At 38.0% G+C, this 21,764-nt stretch overlaps 1 protein-coding gene across 3 annotated transcripts; it reads right to left on the minus strand.

Annotated features, from left to right (window-relative positions):
• Positions 1-2,650: 2,650 nt before the first annotated feature.
• BIRC3 (baculoviral IAP repeat containing 3) lies at positions 2,651-20,261 on the minus strand. 3 transcript variants are annotated; one of them, XM_061143393.1, is made up of 9 exons: positions 20,188-20,261; positions 14,360-17,595; positions 14,152-14,251; positions 12,472-12,550; positions 10,489-10,537; positions 8,680-8,922; positions 3,742-3,996; positions 3,444-3,485; positions 2,651-3,330 (listed from the first exon to the last, which is right to left on the minus strand). In XM_061143393.1, the coding sequence occupies exons 2-9, from the start codon at positions 15,210-15,212 to the stop codon at positions 3,137-3,139; spliced, it is 1,815 nt and encodes a 604-aa protein (XP_060999376.1). In that variant the 5' UTR covers positions 15,213-17,595; positions 20,188-20,261; the 3' UTR covers positions 2,651-3,136. The 3 variants fall into 3 exon arrangements, with proteins under 3 accessions (XP_060999376.1, XP_060999356.1, XP_060999366.1); XM_061143373.1 differs by lacking the exon at positions 20,188-20,261 and adding an exon at positions 19,918-20,124; XM_061143383.1 differs by lacking the exon at positions 20,188-20,261 and adding an exon at positions 19,891-20,124.
• Between the last annotated feature and the right edge of the window lie 1,503 nt (positions 20,262-21,764).

Below are 21,764 nucleotides of genomic sequence, written 5' to 3' on the forward strand. Positions count from 1 at the left end.
AAAAATAAAAGAGGCCTTTGGAAAGACAGTTTAAGTTCAGTTCAGTCGCTCAGTTGTGAAGACAGTTTAAGGAATATAATCTAGCTGTAAGAAGTAAGAGAAGGCCTCTCTGAAGAACTAACATCTAAGCTAAGACTTGAAAAATGAGTGAAATTTTTCAGGGAAAGAGTGAATGAAAGAACAGTCCAGTCAAAGACCCTGAAGCAAAAGACCTGCCATGTTTAGAAACTGAAGAAAACCAAAGTAGCTGAGCTATAGTGAGCAAGAAAAAAGTGGCAGAAAATGAGGTTGTAAACTGTACAGGGCCAGGTGAGAATCTGATGAAGAGCAGGTATATTGCACAACTTGGGGAAAAAAAACCTACTACTGTATTTGCTTAGTACATACCCAGGAAATTGGACCTTGCCCATCTCTTCTTGACTAGAAGGGTGGGGATTGGCATAGTTTTAAAAAGAATGAGTAATCCTGACCTACTATTTCAAGGGTACTAGTGTTGCTTCTTGGAGAAGGCAATGGTACCCCACTCCAGTACTCTTGCCTAGAAAATCCCATGGATGGAGGAGCCTGGTAGGCTGCGGTCCATGGGGTCACTAAGAGTCAGACAAGACTGAGCAACTGCACTTTCACTTTTCCCTTTCATGCATTGGAGAAGGAAATGGCAACCCACTCCAGTGTTCTTGTCTGGAAAATCCCAGGGGCGGGGGAGCCTGGTGGGCTGACATCTATGGGGTCGCACAGAGTCGGACACGACTGAAGTGACTTAGCAGCAGCAGCAGCAGCAGTGTTGCTTCTAAAACAGTGAATCCTTTAAACAACCTTTCATTTTGCCTAGAACTTACACAGCAAACATTCACACTGTCTACTATCATGTGAAAGCCATCAAAACAAGGTAAAGATGGTTGAATAACATTGCCTGTGATCACAAAGGCATTTACAGGCTAATAGTATCAAGTAATACAAGAAAATGAATAAAAAGAATGGATGGAAGTTTAATAAGCGTAATCTAAATAAGAAATTAAGCCCACTGCAAATTCTGAATTGTAACACTTAGTGTATAATGTATATTGAGGTTTAAATTATCTACTCAGTTATGGGAATTGGAAGGCTAGGTTGGGTGAGGGATGAAGCTGGAGGGAATCAGATGAATGACTGAATGTCAAGCATCTAAAAACATGCCTGATACCTGACATGGCAACAGCAAGTGAAACTACATTATTATCTACAGTGACTTTGAAAAAAACTTTTTTCAATTTAACTAACAGGGTAATAACAAAACATCTGAATAAATAATTTGGTTATGTTAGCTATACATATACTACTAAAATGAGAAATGAACAAGACTTTTACAGTGGATATGGAAAAGTTCAAATATTAAGTGCAGCATGCAGTAAGAACTAGATATAAACATAGCTGCTGTCAGAAGTGTATATACTATCTAAATGTTTATCTTAAAAGGCTGAGTTGGACCATAAGGAAGGCTGAGGGCTGAAGACTTGATGGTGGTCCTTTTGAACTGTGGTCCTGGAGAAGACTCTTGAGTCCCTTGGACTGCAAGATCAAACCAGTCAATCCTAAAGGACATCAACCCTGAATATTCACTGGAAGGACTGATGCTGAAGCTGAAGCTCCAATACTTTGGCCACCTGATGCAAAGACCTGATTCATTGGAAAAGACCCTGATGTTGTGAAAAAGTGAGGGCAGGAGGCGAAGGGGGCAACGGAGGATGAGATGGTTGAATGGCATCACTAACTCAGTAGACATGAGTTTGAGCAAGCTGCAGAAGACAGTGAAGGACAGGTAAGCCTGCGGTGCTGCAGTCCACGGAGTCGCTAAGAGTTGGACACGACTGAGCAACTGAACACCACCACAAATCATCTAAGCAATAATCCAACTGATTCAGCCTCGCACCCCTGCAGGACACTGTGGTTAGCATGAGGCTAGCCAATTTAATATTCAAACAAAGATGCAAAATCAGCGGCATCATATGCAGCCTCCCAGCAACAGCCTGAAGAGACGGAATCTCCCCTTACTTGGTTCCTAAGCTTTCTCTCTATGGAACTCTAGCAGCCATTTAGAACTAGTTTAGATGACTGGCTTTTTTGCTTGTCTCTCCAGACTATTCTGAATTACAGAATCACTTCTGGTTTTAAAGCCCTAAAAACTCTACAGGAAACAAAGGCTAGAGAATTACGAATTGGACACACAGAGTACCCAGACGTAATGTAAAGGAGGAAATCTTTCTGCACTGGCAGAGCAGAACAAACTGACTTACAAGCTGTTCATTCCAAACACTGCTACCAGTGTATGTCTCAAATCCCAGAATTAATACCAAAGTGGTGAGAATAAAACTAGGGGCCTTTCCCAATAGGCAGGACAGGCATGAGACTTCCTGAATAAACCAACAGACAAATGAATACACAAACTTAATGGGAGGATATTTGATTTTGACTCAGACGTCCCATAAAATCCTATGGATTAAAGCCAGCTGTGGTTGACCGCTGTGCTCTACAAGTACAAATGAAGAAGCATCTTACAGAAAGGGATCTAAAGCAGAGCTCAACATTCAAAAGGTCTTAGGGAGGTATGGAAGGAGCGTGGGAGTCAGTACACTATCTGATATCATAGAAATGAAGCTATCAAGAACAACAGTAATTTTGATTGCTTTATTAAAATGTTCCTCATAGAATTCTTTACAAAAACATTATGTCCTAAAAAGTCATTCAACAAATATCAAGACCTTCTATGTATAGGACATTGATGGAAAAAGCAAGAGAATGTGTTCCTGATTCTTAATACAACTAAAAAATATGCAAAATTCGGAAAGGTCTGTTCAAAAGCTTAAATTTTACATCACTTACAATTTCAATAATGCTGAAATTTTAATTTAGAATTGTGCTTATAGTGCTATCCCTGTATTTTGTTCATAAGAACAAAAGCCCATCATTCCCTGCTATATAAAATATGCATGTTCATATTTTAGATATATTTATATAAATATATTTATATAAAACAAAATCTTCTGAGTTACAGATAAATAAAAAATCTTAAAGAAACCAAAACAGTATCAAAGTTAAAATTATAATATATTTCATCCATTAATTCTAGTATAAGTTTAGACAGAGTTTTAGATCTTCTTCATGAAAGAAATGTACGAACTGTACCCTTGATTGTACCTCTACAAATAGGGCATTTTCTTAGAGAAGGGGCACAGTCTTTGCAAACTACTAGATGACCGCAAGGAATAAACACTATGGACACTTCTTTGTCCATACACACTTTACATGTTCTTTCTTCTTGTAGTCTCCTCAATTGTTCTTCCACTGGTAAATCTAAGAAGACAGAAAAAATGTTAATAAAAGGCAATTTGCTGCTTCTCCTCCAATGAAAAGCCAAGAAAATAAAAAATAATGTTTTCTTCTGGCTTAAATTATTAATATTTTACCTGAAACATTTTCTGTAGGAATGTATTTTATGTCTTGTTGCACTAAGGGAGCAAAAGCAAAAACATTACTATTACAAATAAGGTTAACAATATTCAGTCACAGAATATATATTTTTAAACTAACAGTTTGGACTCTAGCCAAACACTATAAATAATTTTCATAATGTCAAGGCAATGAAAGCCTTTTTGTACAATTACTAGTTTACAAATTAAGTTATTTTCAGTAATCACAAATTATTAATATGAGCATATTTTCAATTGACCTAGAAAGTTTCAAAAGTAATTTTTCAGCACTCACCAAATAAACGCTTGTATAACATGGGATCAATTTCTTGTAGAGAGTTTTTGAATATGGTGGCTGCAACATTTCCTTTCACTAAAATAGTATCAATCAGTTCTCTTGCTTGTAAAGACGTTTGTGTTTTCTGTTTAATAACATCATGTTCTTGTTCACTAATCACTCTGGCAGTTAGGAGACTATCCAGAATTGGAAACACACAAGTCAAATGCTGAAAAAGTGCCATTCTATTCTTCCGGATTAATGACAGGTCATCTTTATAGAAAAGAACACAAACATAATCACATTCAAATTCTGCCCACAAACCTCCTTCCACATATACACATATAACTGAATGAAAACAACCATAATTCAGTATCAGTTAGCACTGAAGTTGATTGCTAGCTTGGCAGTACCAAAGTAGAAAATAACTCTACTTATAATAAGAACTAATGCTGAGCACTGTGGTAGGCACTTCATATGTATTAACTCATTTCATCTTTACACAGCCCAGCTCAGTCAATAAAGAATCCTCTTGCAATGCAGGAGACCCTGGTTTGATTTCTGGGTTGGGAAGATCTGCTGGAGAAGGGATAGGCTATCCACTCCAGTATTCTTGGGCTTCCCTTGTGGCTCAGCTAGTAAAGAATCCACTTGCAATGTGGGAGACCTGGATTCGATCCCTGGGTTGGGAAGATCTTTTGGAGAAGGGGAAGGCTACCTACTCCAGTATTCTAGCCTGGAGAATTCCATGAACTGTATAGTTCATGGAGTCACAAAGAGTCGGACAGGACTGAATGACTTTCACTAGCATCCTTATTTAGTAGATGAGAAAACAGAGGCACAATGAGGTAAGTAAATTGCTAAAGTACATAAAACTAGCAAAAGTTAAACCAAGGCAATTTGGTGTCATAATCTCTACTCTCAACAATTCTGCAATACTGCTAATCCTTTAACCAAATAAACCTTAAAGCCAAATGAAATTGAAATTTCAATCCAATCTAGCCCAAGTGGGGAAAGGCAAAATCAAGAGAATTAAAATGACAGGTTTTTTCTTAAATTATCAGTTACCAATAAAACTTCTTTAAAATTCCATTTAATTATTAATTATTTCCCCAAATTATACATGATATCACCATTAGCTCAATATTTTATAACAATGGGGAAATGGTACTAACATTTTGAAAAACAAATCCTACTTGTCACACCTTCCTGTGCTAAAGGATCACTGTATTCTCCTTAAAAATCTAGATTTTGTATCTACTAGTAAAATATTTTATATTTGAAACTCTGCAATTGTATTGTCTTTTTGGAATATGACTTATGAATCTAGGTTTGTTAATTAACCATCATATAGTTCTACCATGATCCATTTAGCTTTACTACAAAAGAAAAAGAGAAGTTGAGTTGTCTAAAGAAGGATTATTTGAGGGGAGATGATTGATAGATTTTAGAAACTCTGACTCTATCAAATAGGACATGTAAATAAAACCATTTAACAAGGAACACTGTTTAACTAGTGCCTAGTCAGATGGTCCAGGCTGAAGATATACATTTAGAAGAGGATTGAAGCTCTGAAAATAAATGAGAAAATGAACAAAACAGTGTCTGGTAAAATGTCAATGTTCCACACATACCTGCTGAATAAATGAATGATCAGGGCTCAGCAATTTAAAGAGCAGTAGAAACAAAGAAGTTTGAAGTAGATTACAGCAGAGGGAGGGATGGAAGAATCAGAATTAACCATATTGTTAAGTAATCTATGATTAAGAAGTAGTGATATATTAGAAAATTAAAATATAATTTTATATTGAAGTATATTCATTTTAAAGTTTTTTATTTTTCTAATTACATTTTATTTAAACTAATAAGTTCTCTGAAATTCTTAAGATTTCCAAAATTAGACTGCTACTGACTGAGGGAAATAGTCTCACTTCAAAGTTATAGGCTATATTATGGCTTATAAGAAAGTAAAGACTTGAATATACCTTTGAAACATACTATTCTTTTATTCTGGAAAAAAATATCCTAAGTTGCCTCTTTAATTGCACATTTGTAAAGAAATCACTCACCTACCATTCTGGGAAACTAGAAATTAATTAGTAACAGAAACATAAGAATTTTCATTGTCATTCAAAAAACTATTTCTTGGGCACAGACTGCAGACACTGTGTTAGGAACTGCAGCCACAGCAGCGAGCTGAGAAGTTACTAGATCTTTTTGACAATGCAAGTTATCTTATACCATTGACTTGGAGTCATCTGGAAACTGTTGATCTTTTTTTGAAGAAAAATAAGTATTTTATAGCTGGAAGGCTTTAGACTTCATAGGGTTTTTAAACAGTTGTGGAGATGAGGGTTCTCTTCTTTAAGCAGTTGCTCACTGACAACCAGTGTTAAGAATGTGACAACTACAGGAAGGACATGCAGCCTTATCTTCCCTTTAAAATGAAAAAGAGAACTCGGTAAGGCTGGGCAAAGATAAATTTGGACTATACTACTGCTATACTGGTGACATGTACAACTGAATAAGTAAGGCACACTTTGTTAAATAGAGGATGCTGTATCACTACGATTTGATGTCTATCTGGGTTGGCCAGGGGTAGATTTATCCAGGAATGGAGGGGACAATCTCACAGTCAACCATCCTGGGAAGAAAGAGGTCTCAGATGGCCATGGACAAGGGCAGGGGTGCAAACCTTTCTCATTCTGGGCTTTGCGGATATTTGGGGGCCTCCTGAGAAATCTGTATGCAGGTCAAGAAGCAACAGTTAGAACTGGACATGGAACAGCAGATTGGTTCCAAATTGGGAAAGGAGTACGTCAAGGCTGAATATTGTCACCCTGCTTATTTAACTTATATGCAGAGTACATCATGAGAAATGCTCGACTGGATGAAGCACAAGCTGGAATCAAGATTGCCGGCAGAAATATCAATAACCTCAGATATGCAGATGACACCACCCTTATGGCAGAAAGTGAAGAACTAAAGAGCCTCTTGATGAAAGTGAAAGAGGAGAGTGAAAAAGTTGGCTTAAAGCTCAACATTCAGAAAACTAAGATCATGGCATCTGGTCCCATCACTTCATGGCAAACAGATGGGCAAACAATGGAAACAGTGACAGGCTTTCTTTTGGGAGGCTCCAAAATCACTGCAGATGGTGACTGCAGTCATGAAATTAAAAGACGCTTGCCCCTTGGAAGGTAAGTTATGACCAACCTAGACATCATATTAAAAAGCAGAGACAGTACTTTGCCAACAAAGGTCCGTCTAGTCAAAGCTATGGTTTTTCCAGTGGTCATGTATGGATGTGAGAGTTGAACTATAAAGAAAGCTGAGCATCAAAGAATTGATATTTTTGAACGGTGGTGTTGGAGAAGACTCTTCAGAGTCCCTTGGACTGCAAGGAGATCCAACTAGTCTATCCTAAAGGAAATCAGTCCTGAACACTTATTGGAAGGACTGATGTTGAAGCTGAAACTCCAACACTTTGGCCACCTGATGCGAAGAACTGACTCATTTGAAAAGACCCTGATGCTGAGAAAGATTGAAGGCAGGAGGAGAAGGGGATGACAGAGGATGAGATGGTTGGATGGCATCACCGACTCAATAGAATTGAGTTTGAGCAAGCTCTGGGAGTTGGTGATGGACAGGGAGCCCTAGTGTGCTATAGTCCATGGGGTCGCAAAGAGTCGGACATGACTGAGCGACTGAACTGAACTGAGCCTTGCTTGAGACTTTCCTAGTCATTTGTGTAAACTGGCCAGAGCTACAAAGAGATGAATCAGGAGCTAGGTAGAGAGATTCATGAGGATGGGGATAAGGAGCACCAAGAGAGCACACATACAGTTATAGCTGTCAATTGCCATGTGCGATATAATGTCCTTCTGTGATTCCTAAATCTCCAGTAAGAGCTTGTTAAGAGTTGTAGTCTGTTTTCGGCTGTGTTGAAAGGACTCCTGGATCTAGTCCACGCTTCAGAAAGAGTAGCAAAGGAGAGATCAACATTCTCCTTGTCCAGGCCAAAGTGATGATGGAAGCAGAGCAACCAGATGAGAATGAAGATGATGAGAAGAGAGGGTTTTCTGAAGAGCAACAGAGCAGAGGTAACAAGGAGAACACATGGCTAGCAGGTAAGGTCATAGGCAACTTGTCTTGAGAGAATGTGAAACAGTATCCCGGCACTAAGACACTCCAAAGGGGAACTCAGATCTTGTGTGGGCAAATAGGAAACTTAATGATAATTTGTACATCACTTTTTAGTCAGAGGTTGAGACACACTGTTATGCTACTATTAACAGTTGTCCCTGATCCCACCCCAATTTACAGCAACGAGGAGTGAGCAACTAGTCTGGGATCAAAACTGTGCCATGGCTTCCCTGGTGGGCCAGCGGTTAAGAATCCGCCTTGTGGTGCCGGGGACGCTGGTCCAACCCCTGGTCTGGGAAGACGGCCCAGGCCAAGGAGCAACTAAGCCTGCACACCACAACTACTACGCATGCACTCTGAAGCTCGAGAGCTGCAACTGCTGAAGCTCGAGTGCCACAGAGTCCATGCTCCACAAGAGGAGAAGACACTGCAACGAGAAGCCGGGCACCACAACTAGAAGCCCAAGGAAGACCCAGTGCAGCCAAACATTTTTAAAAAAACAGAACTTTTTTTTTTAATGTGCCATGAATAGTTATATACACAATCAATTATTCAGAGTAAAAACAGAAATTAAGCAAAGGCAGGAAAATTTGCTTTCACTCAATATATACAATTTCAATTTACTAATAAGCAATCAAATATATTTTAATGTGAAGAAAGTTTGCAAAATTCAAACGTAGAAGACTGAACTTAAAATCCAATTGGATTAATGAGTATATTGTCAATAACATATACAAAAAAAAAAACAAAAAAAAAATAACATACAGTGACATCCTTATGGAAATAGAGACTATAAATAAATATGTGTACCTGATTCTTTTTCCTCAGTTGCTCTTTCTTTCTCCTCTTCCCTTATTTCATCTTCTGCATTAAGTAAATCTAATACAAGATCACTGATGGTTTTATAATTCTCTCCAGTTATTAGGATTTTACTCTGAACTGTCTGCTTTACCAGCCTTCTACTAAAGCCCATTTCCAAAGCAGCTTTAACCACAGGTGTATTCATCATGACTGAATCTTCTGAATGGTTTTCTCCAGGTCCAAAATGAATAACTGTATGAAATAAGGAATTTAACACATTATGGGAGAGTTTGTATATATTCTTAATTGCAACTTGTTACAATATCAAAAACATAAGGCCCAGGAAATATGCAGGTACTGTTTTTGTACTACCTTTTGTAAATTTAAAATAATGATATACATGTTCAGTCACTAAAATAGGAATATGGAACATTGTATTCAGATACAAAATATGCATTATCTGGCGTAACTATAAGTGGGAGAAAGAAATAGAATGTTGGTGCTGGTGGATCATCCCAACCAGTATTGAGATTCTTTTTTCCCCAAGTTGAATGAACAAATGAGCTTTCTAAATTAAAAATATTTTATATAATTTTGAAATAGGCCAATTGTCATCACTCATCCCTATTACTGCAGTGGCCTTCTACAATACTGTTCCTATGTAATTTATTCTCAATATTGTAATCAGAATGACTTTTTAAAACCACAAATCTGAACTTCTATAAATTCCATCCACAATTCCTTTGCTTTTAAGGTAACATTCAATTGTGCCTTATAAGATCTTACACAGTATGGACCCTAATCCCTTCAGCCTCATCACTTGCCACTTACTCATTTGCCTTCTAGCCCAGAAGTCACAAACTGACAGCTGCTGGGTCAAATTCTGCCTATTGTGCTGACCACTGTTAAGCCAGCCTGTCTCATTCATTTATCTGTTCACAAATCCTACTTCTATCCATACAAAAGTTTGTTCAGTTCTTCTAATGTGCCTGTTCTCCTTTGTCACTTAAGTCTTTCACGTGCTGTTCTCTCTGCCGAGAATATTCTTTTCCTCCCTTTGTTACTTTGTTAACTTTCATTCTTCAGTAGCTTCCGTTCTAAGACAAATACTTCTTTTGGAAAGGCTTTTCTGATCTTCCAAGTCTGGGCTAATTGTCCCACATGTGCTCTCAGAGCCCACTTTATTTTCTGTACCATTATCCTATCCATGTATTTTCCTGTATCCCTCAGACTAGCAGCTCAAGAGAAAAGGTGTTACATTTATTCTGTTCTTTATTCGTTTCTCAGAACAGCAGAAGCACAACAAATATTTATTGAATTGAATTTAACACTAGATAATGGAGAAGGGCTTATTCAAATATTGGCTCTATCATCTTTTAGGTTGAGGTGATGGACAGGTCACTTAACCTCTCTGAGCTTCCAAGTCCTTATTGAAAAATTGGGAATATTATTTTCTACTCTCTCCATTTCATAGAAATAATATGTATGCAATCTAATGTCATAGTGCACCTGTTCCAACACTGGTCTGAAAACTGGATGTATGCAGTTTGTTAAAACTAGAGACAGTCAAGCCCCACTTTTAGATACTATGATTTGATTCAGTAGGGTTAAAGTGAGACTAGAAATCTATATTTTTTTGGAGTTCCTCAGGCAATTATGATATGCACTAAGGTTTAAAAAATATTATGTGTATTTGAAAATTCATTGTAAATTATAAATCATAACATAAATGTATATTATGTAATTATCAGCTTTCAATCTTAACAGTATCAAATGGTTCTAGTATTTAAATGTAGCAATTATTATTAGTATACATACTTGGTGACTCTGTATTTTCATCTTCTGGATTGTCTGAAGTAGACAACAGCTACAAAAAAAGGTACATAAATTAAAATGTAAATTTTATCTTGTTCATTGCAATAAAAATTAATCAAGAGACTTATTCAATTTATTGCAAACCAACTTGTTTATTGGCAACATGGTTTTTTATGTCAAAAGCAGAATCTTATTTACGTTCAACAGCAATTCTGTAGGCCATAAACTAGTAAGACTTTCTTCATGTGTGTATGTATTAACAAATAAAACTCATTTTCAATAAGGCACAAAAAGGGTTATACCTTTTCAGTGATCTACCAGACAATCATTGTTAACCTATTATCCCAAAGATCTTCCATTTTCTGGGTGTTTCCTTGGGATAAGCTGGATCTAATATTAGTTCCACTGACCATGGCTAGAAGTGTTTGACTCTCAAGCTATTCTATAAGTTCTTATTTGCTTTTCTGGGAAGATTAGAAAGAGCAATACAATTATCTTCCTCAAACCCTTTTTAAGAAAAATTTATATAATATACAAATATATATAGAGTATATAAATATATATATAAATATATAACTCATCATCATGTTGAAATAGAGTGTAACTTAAATGCTACTACCTATTCAATTTTTTCCTCAAGTAATTTAATTTATTAAAACTTTATTAGAGTAATATTCAGAAACATAAATATTATTTTTCAGAAGGTTTCTAATTTTGGATCTGCTGTTATCCAAAGAGTAGCATTCTCTACTATTTATTGACTACGCCAAAGCCTTTGACTGTGTGGATTATAATAAACTGTGGAAAATTCTGCAAGAGATGAGAATACCAGAGCACCTGACCTGCCTCTTGAGAAACCTGTATGCAGGTCAGGAAGCAACAGTTAGAACTGGACATGGAACAACAGACTGGTTCCAAATTGGGAAAGGAGTACGTCAAGGCTGAATATTGTCACCCTGCTTATCTAACTTATATGCAGAGTACATCATGAGAAATGCTTGACTGGATGAAGCACAAGCTGGAATCAAGATTGCCGGGAGAAGTATCAACAACCTCAGATATGCAGATGACACCACCCTTATGGCAGAAAGTGAAGAACTAAAGAGCCTCTTGATGAAAGTGAAAGAGGTGAGTGAAAAAGTTGGCTTAAAACTCAACATTCAGAAAACTAAGATCATGGCATCTGGTCCCATCACTTCATGGCAAACAGATGGGGAAACAGTGACAGGCTTTCTTTTGGGGGGCTCCAAAATCACTGCAGATGGTGACTGCAGCCATGAAATTAAAAGACGCTTACTCCTTGGAAGCAAAGTTATGACCAATCCAGACAGCATATTAAAAAGCAGAGACATTATTTTGTCAACAATGGTCCGTCTAGTCAAGGTTATGGTTTTTCCAGTAGTCATGTATGGATGTGAGAGCTGGACTATAAAGAAAGCTGAGGGCCAAAGAATTGATGCTTTTGAACTGTGGTGTTGGAGAAGACTCTTGAGATTCCCCTATACTGCAAGGAGATACAACCAGTCCATCCTAAAGGAGATCAATCCTGGGTGTTCACTGGAAGGACTGATGTTGAAGCTGAAACCCCAATACTTTGGCCACCTGATGTGAAGAGCTGACTCATTGGAAAAGACCCTGATGTTGGGAAACACTGAGGGCACGAGGAGAAGGGGACAACAGAGGATGAGATGGTTGGATGGCATCACCAACTCAATGGACATGAGTTTGGGTAGGCTCCGGCAGTTGGTGATGGACAGGGAGGCCTGGCGTGCTGCGGTTCATGGGGTCACAAAAGATTCGGACACGACTGAGCGACTGAACTGAACTGAAGTGAGCACTCTCTAAGATCATGCTGGCTGTTGAAAAAAGAAAGTGTATTTTTAAAGTGATTCTTATCTTTTCACTAAAATCTACTCTCTGTAATTATCAGAAAGCAATTTATCAGAAAGTCAATTTAACAAATGATTTTAAAAAACTGTCCCTTACCTGTTCAAGTAGATGAGGGTAACTGGCTTGAACTCGACTGATGAACTCTTGTCCTTTAATTTGTATTAAGTACTCACACCTAAAATGTAAACAAAATTAAATCTGGTTATTTCAATTTAAACAAATTTAAATCTGGTTATTTTAACCTGGCCATTTGTAGCCTGGTAAATATTTCAAATGAACATAAGCATAATTATAACCACTTGACTATTCATTTAGCATATAGGAAGTGGTAAGAGATAATGCAGTCAAAAGCAAAATATCAGCAAGAGGAGGGCTGTAACTGGTAATCAGCCAAGGCTGAGGCAGGTAGAGGTCCTGAGGCTCTCAAGTCTACTAAGAGAAGCAAGGCTGTCTCCATTCTGAGTTCCCAGCTGCTCTTTTCAACTTCCAAGATTTCTAAAAACACTCTGAACACTAATAACAAGGAGACAAGGTAGAAAGTTCCCTAATAAATGATACTGTATGTATGTATGTACGTTTAAAAGCTGAAAATATACAAAGAGAAAGAATGAGGAAGATGAACAACATTTTCTAGTACGTCAGACATTCACAAGTTTGGAAGTTCCTAGATAATATATATCCATTATTGAATTTAAGTACAAAATGAATTCATGACTCAATCAAAGCAAAATTATCAGTTCTTTATATATTCACAAAATTACCACAATAGAAAGCTAGCAGCACTTTTTAAAAACGTCTATGTTTTTTAAAGGTATTCCTTTTAATCTTCATAATTTTTGAAATCTGAAATATTTGGGGAGTGCAAAGTTGTTACAAGGGAAGACTAGTATTAAAAACTTATATAATGTAAACATTTGGTAATCAACATTAATAAATATTAGAAGACCATTAAAAATATAATTAAAGGCTACCTGATTTCAATTTAAAAAGGAGTGAAAACAAGCATGGAATAATCAAAAGACATGACAGCAAAATGCTATGCAGTGACCAAAACAGATGAAATGGATCTATAATTACCCTGATGACTCTGTTTCATTTTGCAATCAGCCTGGTACTTCTGATCTCCTTCATCCATCTCTCTTTGTTTATCCAAAGCACTTATTATATTCCAACATGCTATATAATTTATTTATGAAGCTTGTATTAATTGTTTGATTTCTCCTGCTATAAGTTTAGCATATGAGACCAGGAGTTTTGATTTTGTTCAACCGACTATATTAAATATCTACAACAGTGCCTGGTAATAGGTAATTAATATTATTGAGTGTTCAAGTGCAAATATGTTTAAGATATAACATTGACTGAAAAGTTTCAAAATAGTACATGTATCTAATTTATATAAAATTTTATACATTTGAGATGTCTCTGGAGGGATGTTCATGAAAATAGTAACTGTGGTCATCTTTAGGTGGTGAGATTTCTCAACATTTAAATTTTTTCTCTCTGTACTTTCCTATAGTATGTGACTTGGGTTTATAATGAGCATGTTATTTTAATATATGCATATATATATTAATTACACACACAAAGAAATCCTGAACTGTTTATCTTAAATTTCCACCAAAACTTTTTAAGCAGTTATTTTTCTAAGTAAGCTTCCCTAGATTTATTCACAAATGTATTTTTTAAACAAAGACAGACTAAAGTAACAGTTGATTAAGTTACACACATAAAACTCATCTTACACACGTGCATAGAAAATCTCAAAACAATTACCGTGGAAACCACTTGGCATGTTCCACCCATGGATCATCTCCAGATTCCCAACACCTCAGTCCACCATCACAGCAAAAGCATTTCACATCATCACTGTGACCTAAAATTAATTTTGGACCAAAACTTATGAATCCATATAATTTTACCACTAAAATGTATAAGATAAACATGTTGAATATTTTTTTAATTATCAGGTTAAGCTTCTTACCCACATAATAAAAACCTGCACTTGCAAGCTGCTCAGGATGAACTGGAACACTAGAGGGCCAGCTGCAGAACGTTTTAATGCGGGCTGCATATGTCTGCATGCTCAGATTAGAAGCAGTGTACCTTGAAGTGCCTTGGAGCTGGTTTCCTAAAAATGGACAGCTGGGGAAATGTCTCAGGTGTTCTGACATAGCATCATCCTTTGGTTCCCAATTGCTCAATGTTCCACCACAGGCAAAGCAAGCCACTCTGTCTCCAGGTCCTATGTAGTAAAAGCCTGCTTTTGCCAGGTCTGTTGGTGACAGAAAAGTCAACGGCCACATCTGGAAGGTAAGTAATCTGGCTTTTTCAGTATTCATTGCACAAGGGTAGGAACTTATCCTCAAGGCAGAAAAATCTTGATTTGGTCCAGAGTTTAAAAGATTTGATGGAAAGCTTGAATAAGAGCCACTGAAGTAGCCACTGTTTTCCAAACTGGGAAGTAGTGAATGTGTGGAATTTGTTAACGAAGAAGGAAAAGTAGGCTGAGAAGAGGCTCCTGAAATGTTAACTGAATTTAGATTCTGAACAAAGCTACAGCTAGGATACAACTTCTTATGCTTTTCAATAGGATTGTCTCCTTGTTTCCAGTTATCCAGCATCAGTCCACAACAGAAGCATTTGACTTTGTCATTCACACCAGTGTAATAAAAACCAGCACGAGCAAGACTCCTTTCTGAGACAGGAACACCGGCGGGGAAAGTTGAATATGTTGACATTCGGTAGAGCTCACATGAAAAGTCATACTTCAGTTCAAACATGTTGGCACTCTTCATCAAATTTGATAAGAATACGCTATTTTCTACTATGTTCATAATGAAATGGATGGGAAGGAAAAGGGACTAGTCTTTCTCTGGGGAGGTAGTTTTGTGCATGGCTTTTGATTTTATTCATTTTAGTACTAGGCTGAACACTTAGAACAGGAAATCTTTCATTCTTTTTTCTTCTATGTATTTAGGATTACAGCATGGCAAGATTCTAAATCCTATACTGATACATTTTAAGGGACAGTTATGTACAACTTGCACCTCTGCATACTCTTGATATACACAATGTAAACATGATGCTACACAGTACCTTGTGATGAAAATTAAAACCTTCATAAAAATGTAGAATGCGTTAGGTCATCAAAATGCCATTTTGTGTCCGGTGTCTCCACAGGTAGGTCACCCTCTCCACTAGTATGCTTCAGTGACATTCAGTCAGCCTGAAGATAAAATGTCTCACATAGTTTGTTTTGGCAGAAAGCTATGCTGCTTAAGTGTCCCATATACACAAAAATATTCAAACTATACTTATTCTGCTTTTTTTAAATTGTGAAATTTTGGAGCCAGGGAAAAGAAAGTGTAAAATAAAACCTACCTCAAAAGAAGAAAAGAATGGATTATTATATTTCACTGATTCTAAGGCACATGTTTCAATATCTCTGTTATGGAGAGGTATCTTACAATCAATGGCATATCACATTTTAATTAACAGGATTTTTATTTCTAGAAGGTACATAAAATAATGGCATGCTTTACAAACGATGATATCTTAGATTCAGTGAAATGCAGTATATCCTAAATCTTACTCAAATTAATTTTTCTTCCTACAACCATTTTAATAGGGAGAACAAAACAATCCAAAATTTTCTTCCAGATGAAGAACCAAAGTAGTATCAGAATTGGCTCACAGATCTTAAGACCTGGTTTCAAGATTTATTAAATAATTACTTCCATAGATAGGTACCTGACTGCTGAGTCATAGTGATGCCTCTAGATCTTAGCAAATTAAACATTCCACTTCAAATAAACTATCAGAGATGAGTATATTTGCTCATTTGATCTTTTAGGCTTAGCTCCATGCTGTTGAGAGCCAACATCAAATCTCCTGATAATGAATTTATTTTTAAAAACAGTCAAAAGTCAGAGTGCTGAGTCTCCAAGCTAAGATGGATAATAAACTAAAAAAAAAAAAAAACAGATGAATTAAAAAAATTTGGCTTTGGTCAGAAACTATTTCACAGATAGCATACCTTGAACCAGAATTTATCTTGACAAAACATAATAAATTTACTTTGTCACAATCCACTTCTTCTGAACAGCAGAGACCTCAAAATTCAGAATTTCTCAATTAAAACTAGCTACCAGTAGGCAGGTCTACATCAATAGTATCAGTAATGACCAATAAACAAGCCATCATGGTTCTTCCAGAAGTGATTTGCAAGCATGTTTCCTGGGTCTTACATATATTGAGGCTTTTTACTGCAGATTTCAACGCTTTCCTTCCAGGTGGCATGAGAAACATCTCAATACCAGTGATTATTTCCCTCAAAGGTGAATTATTCTGTTTAACTTCAGTATTCCTTTCATTAGTCAATAATTTTACACATTGTTATAAAATGTATAATATTATTTGTGTTATTTTGAAATATAAAACTCTTGGTGTTATTACTGTCTCTGTGTGTTGTTACTACTATCTCTGTGTGTGTTTCTTTCTGAATTCAGTTTGTTCACTTACCAAAAAGTAATCATCCACCCATCACTCTCGTTCTAATTATTCTCAGAGATAACAACCCATTTGAACAAACTAAATTTTTTACTTTCAAAATATCGATAGGCTTAGAAACGGTTAATTTCTTTACCAATCATCACGTTTATCTTTCACACTTACTCTTATTTTGTTGTACCGATCAAAAAGTTTTGGTTTTGACATTTCTTTGTCACTGCAGAAATCTTTTAACATGCCAGAGGTTTTATATGCATATTTCTCTAACTTAGCAGAAGGCTGAATATTAACTCTTTGTTCTAGATAACTGTCATTCATTTTTAAATCTTTACCAAACACAGGTACAATTTTTTTCTATTCTACACAGCAGCCAGTAGGAAACTGCCTGGCCAACTTTGAAAAAAAGTACTTCAACAATATGTCTCGGCCACAATCATTTCTCTATATCCACATGTCAAATTCAGAATCAAATCTATTATTACTGTGTAATTATACCTTTTATAACTAGATCATATTTTTTAAATTAACAATTCTTTGGATACTAAAAACTCCAGTTATCTACTTTGTTTATTCATGCACAAAACTACCTCCCTCAGATCAGACTAAGTCCCTTTTACGAGTTTTAGGCCTCCATTTTCAGATGTTTTGATTTATAGAAAAAACTGGAAAAAAATCTAGAAGTAGAACAGTTCCTCTCTTTTGTAAAACCTGTTTAGAAAAAAAAAAAGACAGTTTTAAAAGTCAAATAATTCATAGATGTTACACCATTATCACTTTGTAAACATTTTTTCCAAAGCAAAGCACTAGTATTTACTGAATGTCTACCATATACAAGTTGGTGTACTAGCCACTATAGAGGCCAAAAATTCCCAGGTGGCCAGCAGAGGTATTATGTTTGGCTTGCACAGAATTAGACTCCAGCATTTCACTAATTTTTTAAACTTTTTACTTTGAAATTGATTTATATAGAGAGAAAACTTGTAAACATAAGAGTTTTCACATATCCTGCACTCAACTTCCTCCAAATTAGCATCTTATATAACCATAGTGTAACTACAGAAACCAGGAAATTAACATTGAAACAGTGCTATTAATTAATCTGTATGCCTCATTTGAATTCCACCAGCCTTCCAAGTAAGACTTTTCCTGGGAAAATATCACTGTATTTTTCAATGTTTTAGTTAATTACCAACACCTTTTGTAAGTAAGAAATTTCCAGACTTCCCCAGTGGTCAAGACTCCACACTTCCACTAAATGGGCAAGGGTTCAGCCCCTGGACAGGGAATTAAGATCCTGCATGTTACGTGGAAGAGCCAAAAAAAAAGTAAGAGATCTCATGACATTCTAGATCCCAATGCTCTCATAAAAATATCAAAAGATCTCACTATGCTAGGCATACATTCCCGGATGGCAACAATAAGCTAGTGCTAAGCAGTGGCTGCACCCTTTTGGGAGGGTACATGCTCTCCCATTTGGCACTCTGATACAGAGATTCTTTTCCTTTATAGTTTATTACAAATAATGAGTACAGTTTCCTGTGCTATACAGGAGGTCCTTGTTGATTTTATAGAGAGAGAGTAGTGTGTATATGTCAATCCTATCTTCCTAATTTATCCCTCCCCCTTCTTCCTTTTTGGTAGCAGTAAGTTTGTTTTCTATGCCTGGGGAAAACCACTCTCAATATGAGTAACACCAATGGCTTCTTTCCCAAAACCAGTGGAATTTTTCACACCTGCCACTGGGGCCCACTTCCTCTAACAAATGTTCTAGTTCCTTGGCTTCTCTCTTGGAATTCCTCTTTCCTTTCTAGTGGTTACTTCTCAGATTGGCTCAACCCCAATCACACCTCTTCTCACTCTTCACTTCTAGTGGGCAACCTCCCTGATGCCAGGGATACTGGATATCTCTTCCTCTTGGACACTTAGCACATCCAAGTCTCTGATACTGGAGGTTAAGGGTGCCTTTTGTCTCTAGCTCAGTCTGTAAAGAATCAGCTTGCAATGCAGGAGACCCGGGTTCCATTCCTGGGTCGCGAAGATCCCCTGGAGAAAGAAATGACAACCCACTCCAGTAGTCTTGCCTGGAGAATCCCATGGACAGAAGACCCTGGCAGGTTACAGTCCATGGTGTCGCAAGAGTTGGACACAACTAAATACCTAAATCATCACCCCCTAGTCTGCGGTCTCCTTCACAGCAGAACTGTGCTGCAGCTCTGTATCAATCCTCCTAGCCCCACATCCATCCAGTCTGGCATACAATGAAGACAGAGTTTCTGTTGAGAAGTCAATGTCAGCAAACTTGACCGAGCCCCTCAAGGACCGCAGCACCCTCATCTGCATGGCATTAAGGACATCAATTTTACATTAATGACTACAAAGTCTGCTAGGTGATGGTTTAGCACAGGCTTTGGAGTCAGATATCTTCGGTTTCCAATACTCATCAGTCTCCCCATACCAGAGGTGTGACCCTGGGCAAGTAAATCTCCCTGAGCCCAGAGTTTCCTCATTGTCAGTGGAGATAAATATGGCAACTGCTTCGTAGGACTGTGAAAAACCTGAAGGACACATGTCAAGTCTTTTGAGAGAGTCTTTGAGTACACTAGGTCTTAGAAACATCTAATGTTAGCAAAAAATAATGACAAAGTTAATAATACTGTTAGTTTAGCATCAGGTAAATATCTCCACCACTTTAATAATTAGATTAAGAGCACTACAGGATTTCCAGGCCAATTACCAGGAAAACACCAAAAATCGGCTCTTTCCTGCCACGACTTGGGAACACTCCTCCGTCTGGCACCGACTGAGGGCAGTGACACCTCTTGGGCTTAGTCGCTCAGTCCAATCGGCTCTGTGCGACCCCATGGCTGTGGCTCGCCAGGCTCCTCTGTCCAGGGGATTCTCCAGGCGAGAACTCGGGAGTGGGTCGCCATGCCCTCCTGCAGTGATACCTTCCGGCCATCCATTAAAACAACTGTCAAACACCCCCCACTTCCACTGACTCACGGCAAAAGGAAAACAGGAACTGCACACCTGGCAGAAGGCGGAAGGAAAGCGAGTGTCGGCGAAGCAGGGCCAAAGCCGGCGGCCCCCAGAGCTGGAGGGCAAGTCTGGGCTGCGGCGGCGGCGGGGACCGGCCTGAGCAGACCCGCCTGAGGAGCGCAGCCGTGCCAGTCAGGGCCGCCCGGGCTCGCACTCTAATCCCGCGCCGGCTCGCGAGACCCCGGAAGAGCCGCAGACGCGGCCCCCTCCCGCGCGGCGTCCCTGGGGGTCGCGCGCACGCGCGCGCGCACGCTCCCTCACCGCAGTCCTGGTCGCCGGCCTGCCGCCCCGCGCCGGTGCGCGCCAGAGGGGATGTGCCGGCCGAGACCTGGCGGGCGCCACCCGTCGCCCCCGCCGTTCGGGGCGGGCCGGAGGCTCCCGCGGCCTTTTAACCGTCTTCCCCGCCCCCACCCCGCCCCGCCCCTTCCCCGCTCCCCGCGTCCCGCACTCCTCCCAGCGGTTTGCTTGTGAGCTGGTGCTTTCCTCTGAAGTCTTAGGGGAACTCCAGCGGTAATAACCACACACACTTCCCCTTAATCAGTGGCCTGGCAGACCCACTCGGGGATTTCCATGACCCAGAAAGCGTGACTGTTTCTTAACCGGGCCGGATCGACGTGGCATTTACTGAAAGACCTTTGCTTCATTGTTCGTGGGCCAGAGGAAATCTTGATAATCTGTGAGGGGGCAAGATGATCATTGGTCAGCCTGACTGGAAAAGGTGCATCCCCCCACGTAATAAAATATTAAACTTTGTGCAAGCTTTCTGATTTATTTTTACTTTTTGTTCTAATTGTAAAGCATGAGTGGAAATGTAGGGGTTTTGTTAAAAATCACAAGAATCTCCTTTTCAATTTATTTTTAGTCTTTTAAAAGATTACCATATTTAGTGAAAAAAAATTCTTTTTTTCTGGTTGGTTAGTTGTTTTTATAACTAGGGTGGAGTTGGCTGTAAAACAAATTCCTCTTTGTAGCCTTCAGTTTCACAGGGGAGATGTCTACCATGATAGCCTCATAGAAATCTGAAGTCAGAGTCTCACTGCACTGTCATATTTTCCTCAACATTTCCTGCCTAAGGAGTCAGTTTAAGCACGTGTATCTAAAGACAGTGCATGCCAGGATAACAAATGGATTGGGAGAGCTCACCTGATTTTCCTGCCTTCCAGTAAATCAAGAAAAGATGCCAAGCACTAAAGGCAGAACTGTAATATTACTTAGTATTTCACTCTTCTGTGGAAACAAAGATGCAGTACAGTCAGGATGAGCTGGGGTAACTTCTGTGTTAGCTGATTTGGCTGTCCATAGCAGATTTCCAGCTGGAACTATAAAAAAAAGATTAAGTTTACTCATGTGGAGATTTCGATTCATTTTTGAGCCTGCTTAGTTCAAAATTTTATAAGCCATTTGCAACTCACTCTGTGAGATGGTGGAAAAAAATTTTGTGATCTTTATATATATTTATAATCATGTACCCACCAAAATAATTTTGGAAAACCATATTTCTCTGCACATTTTTAACTTAGCATTAAAACACAGAAGTTGTGGTTGCTAAGGAACTACTAAATCTAGACATTGATGTCTTAGAATAAGATTGATCAACAGTCTTTCAAATGTATTCAGTGGACTACAAATACCATTTGATAACCTTCATTATTAATATATCAGTTCATCTTTAATAGTTGGAAATATTTTATCATTGTTTTTTATCCTTGAACATTCTACTTGCCCACAGAATTTCTGTGTTTAAAATGGACATCTTTATGATCCCTCTGGCACAAATTTCTGAAACATGTATAAATTGAAATTTGATTTTTTTCCTGTGATCATAGGCTGTAACTCAA

Source organism: Dama dama, chromosome 1 (assembly GCF_033118175.1).
Source record: "Dama dama isolate Ldn47 chromosome 1, ASM3311817v1, whole genome shotgun sequence".
In the NCBI taxonomy this organism is placed as follows: Eukaryota; Metazoa; Chordata; class Mammalia; order Artiodactyla; family Cervidae; genus Dama; species Dama dama.

Coding starts and splice junctions, on each gene's coding strand:
- BIRC3 (XM_061143393.1), bottom strand. CDS start 15,212: ATGAACATAGTAGAAAATAGCGTATTCTTATCAAATTTGATGAAGAGT. Junction 10,538..12,471: donor ACCCTCATCTACTTGAACAG/GTAAGGGACAGT, acceptor CTTTTTTTGTAG/CTGTTGTCTACTTCAGACAA. Junction 3,331..3,443: donor TCCTACAGAAAATGTTTCAG/GTAAAATATTAA, acceptor CTGTCTTCTTAG/ATTTACCAGTGGAAGAACAA.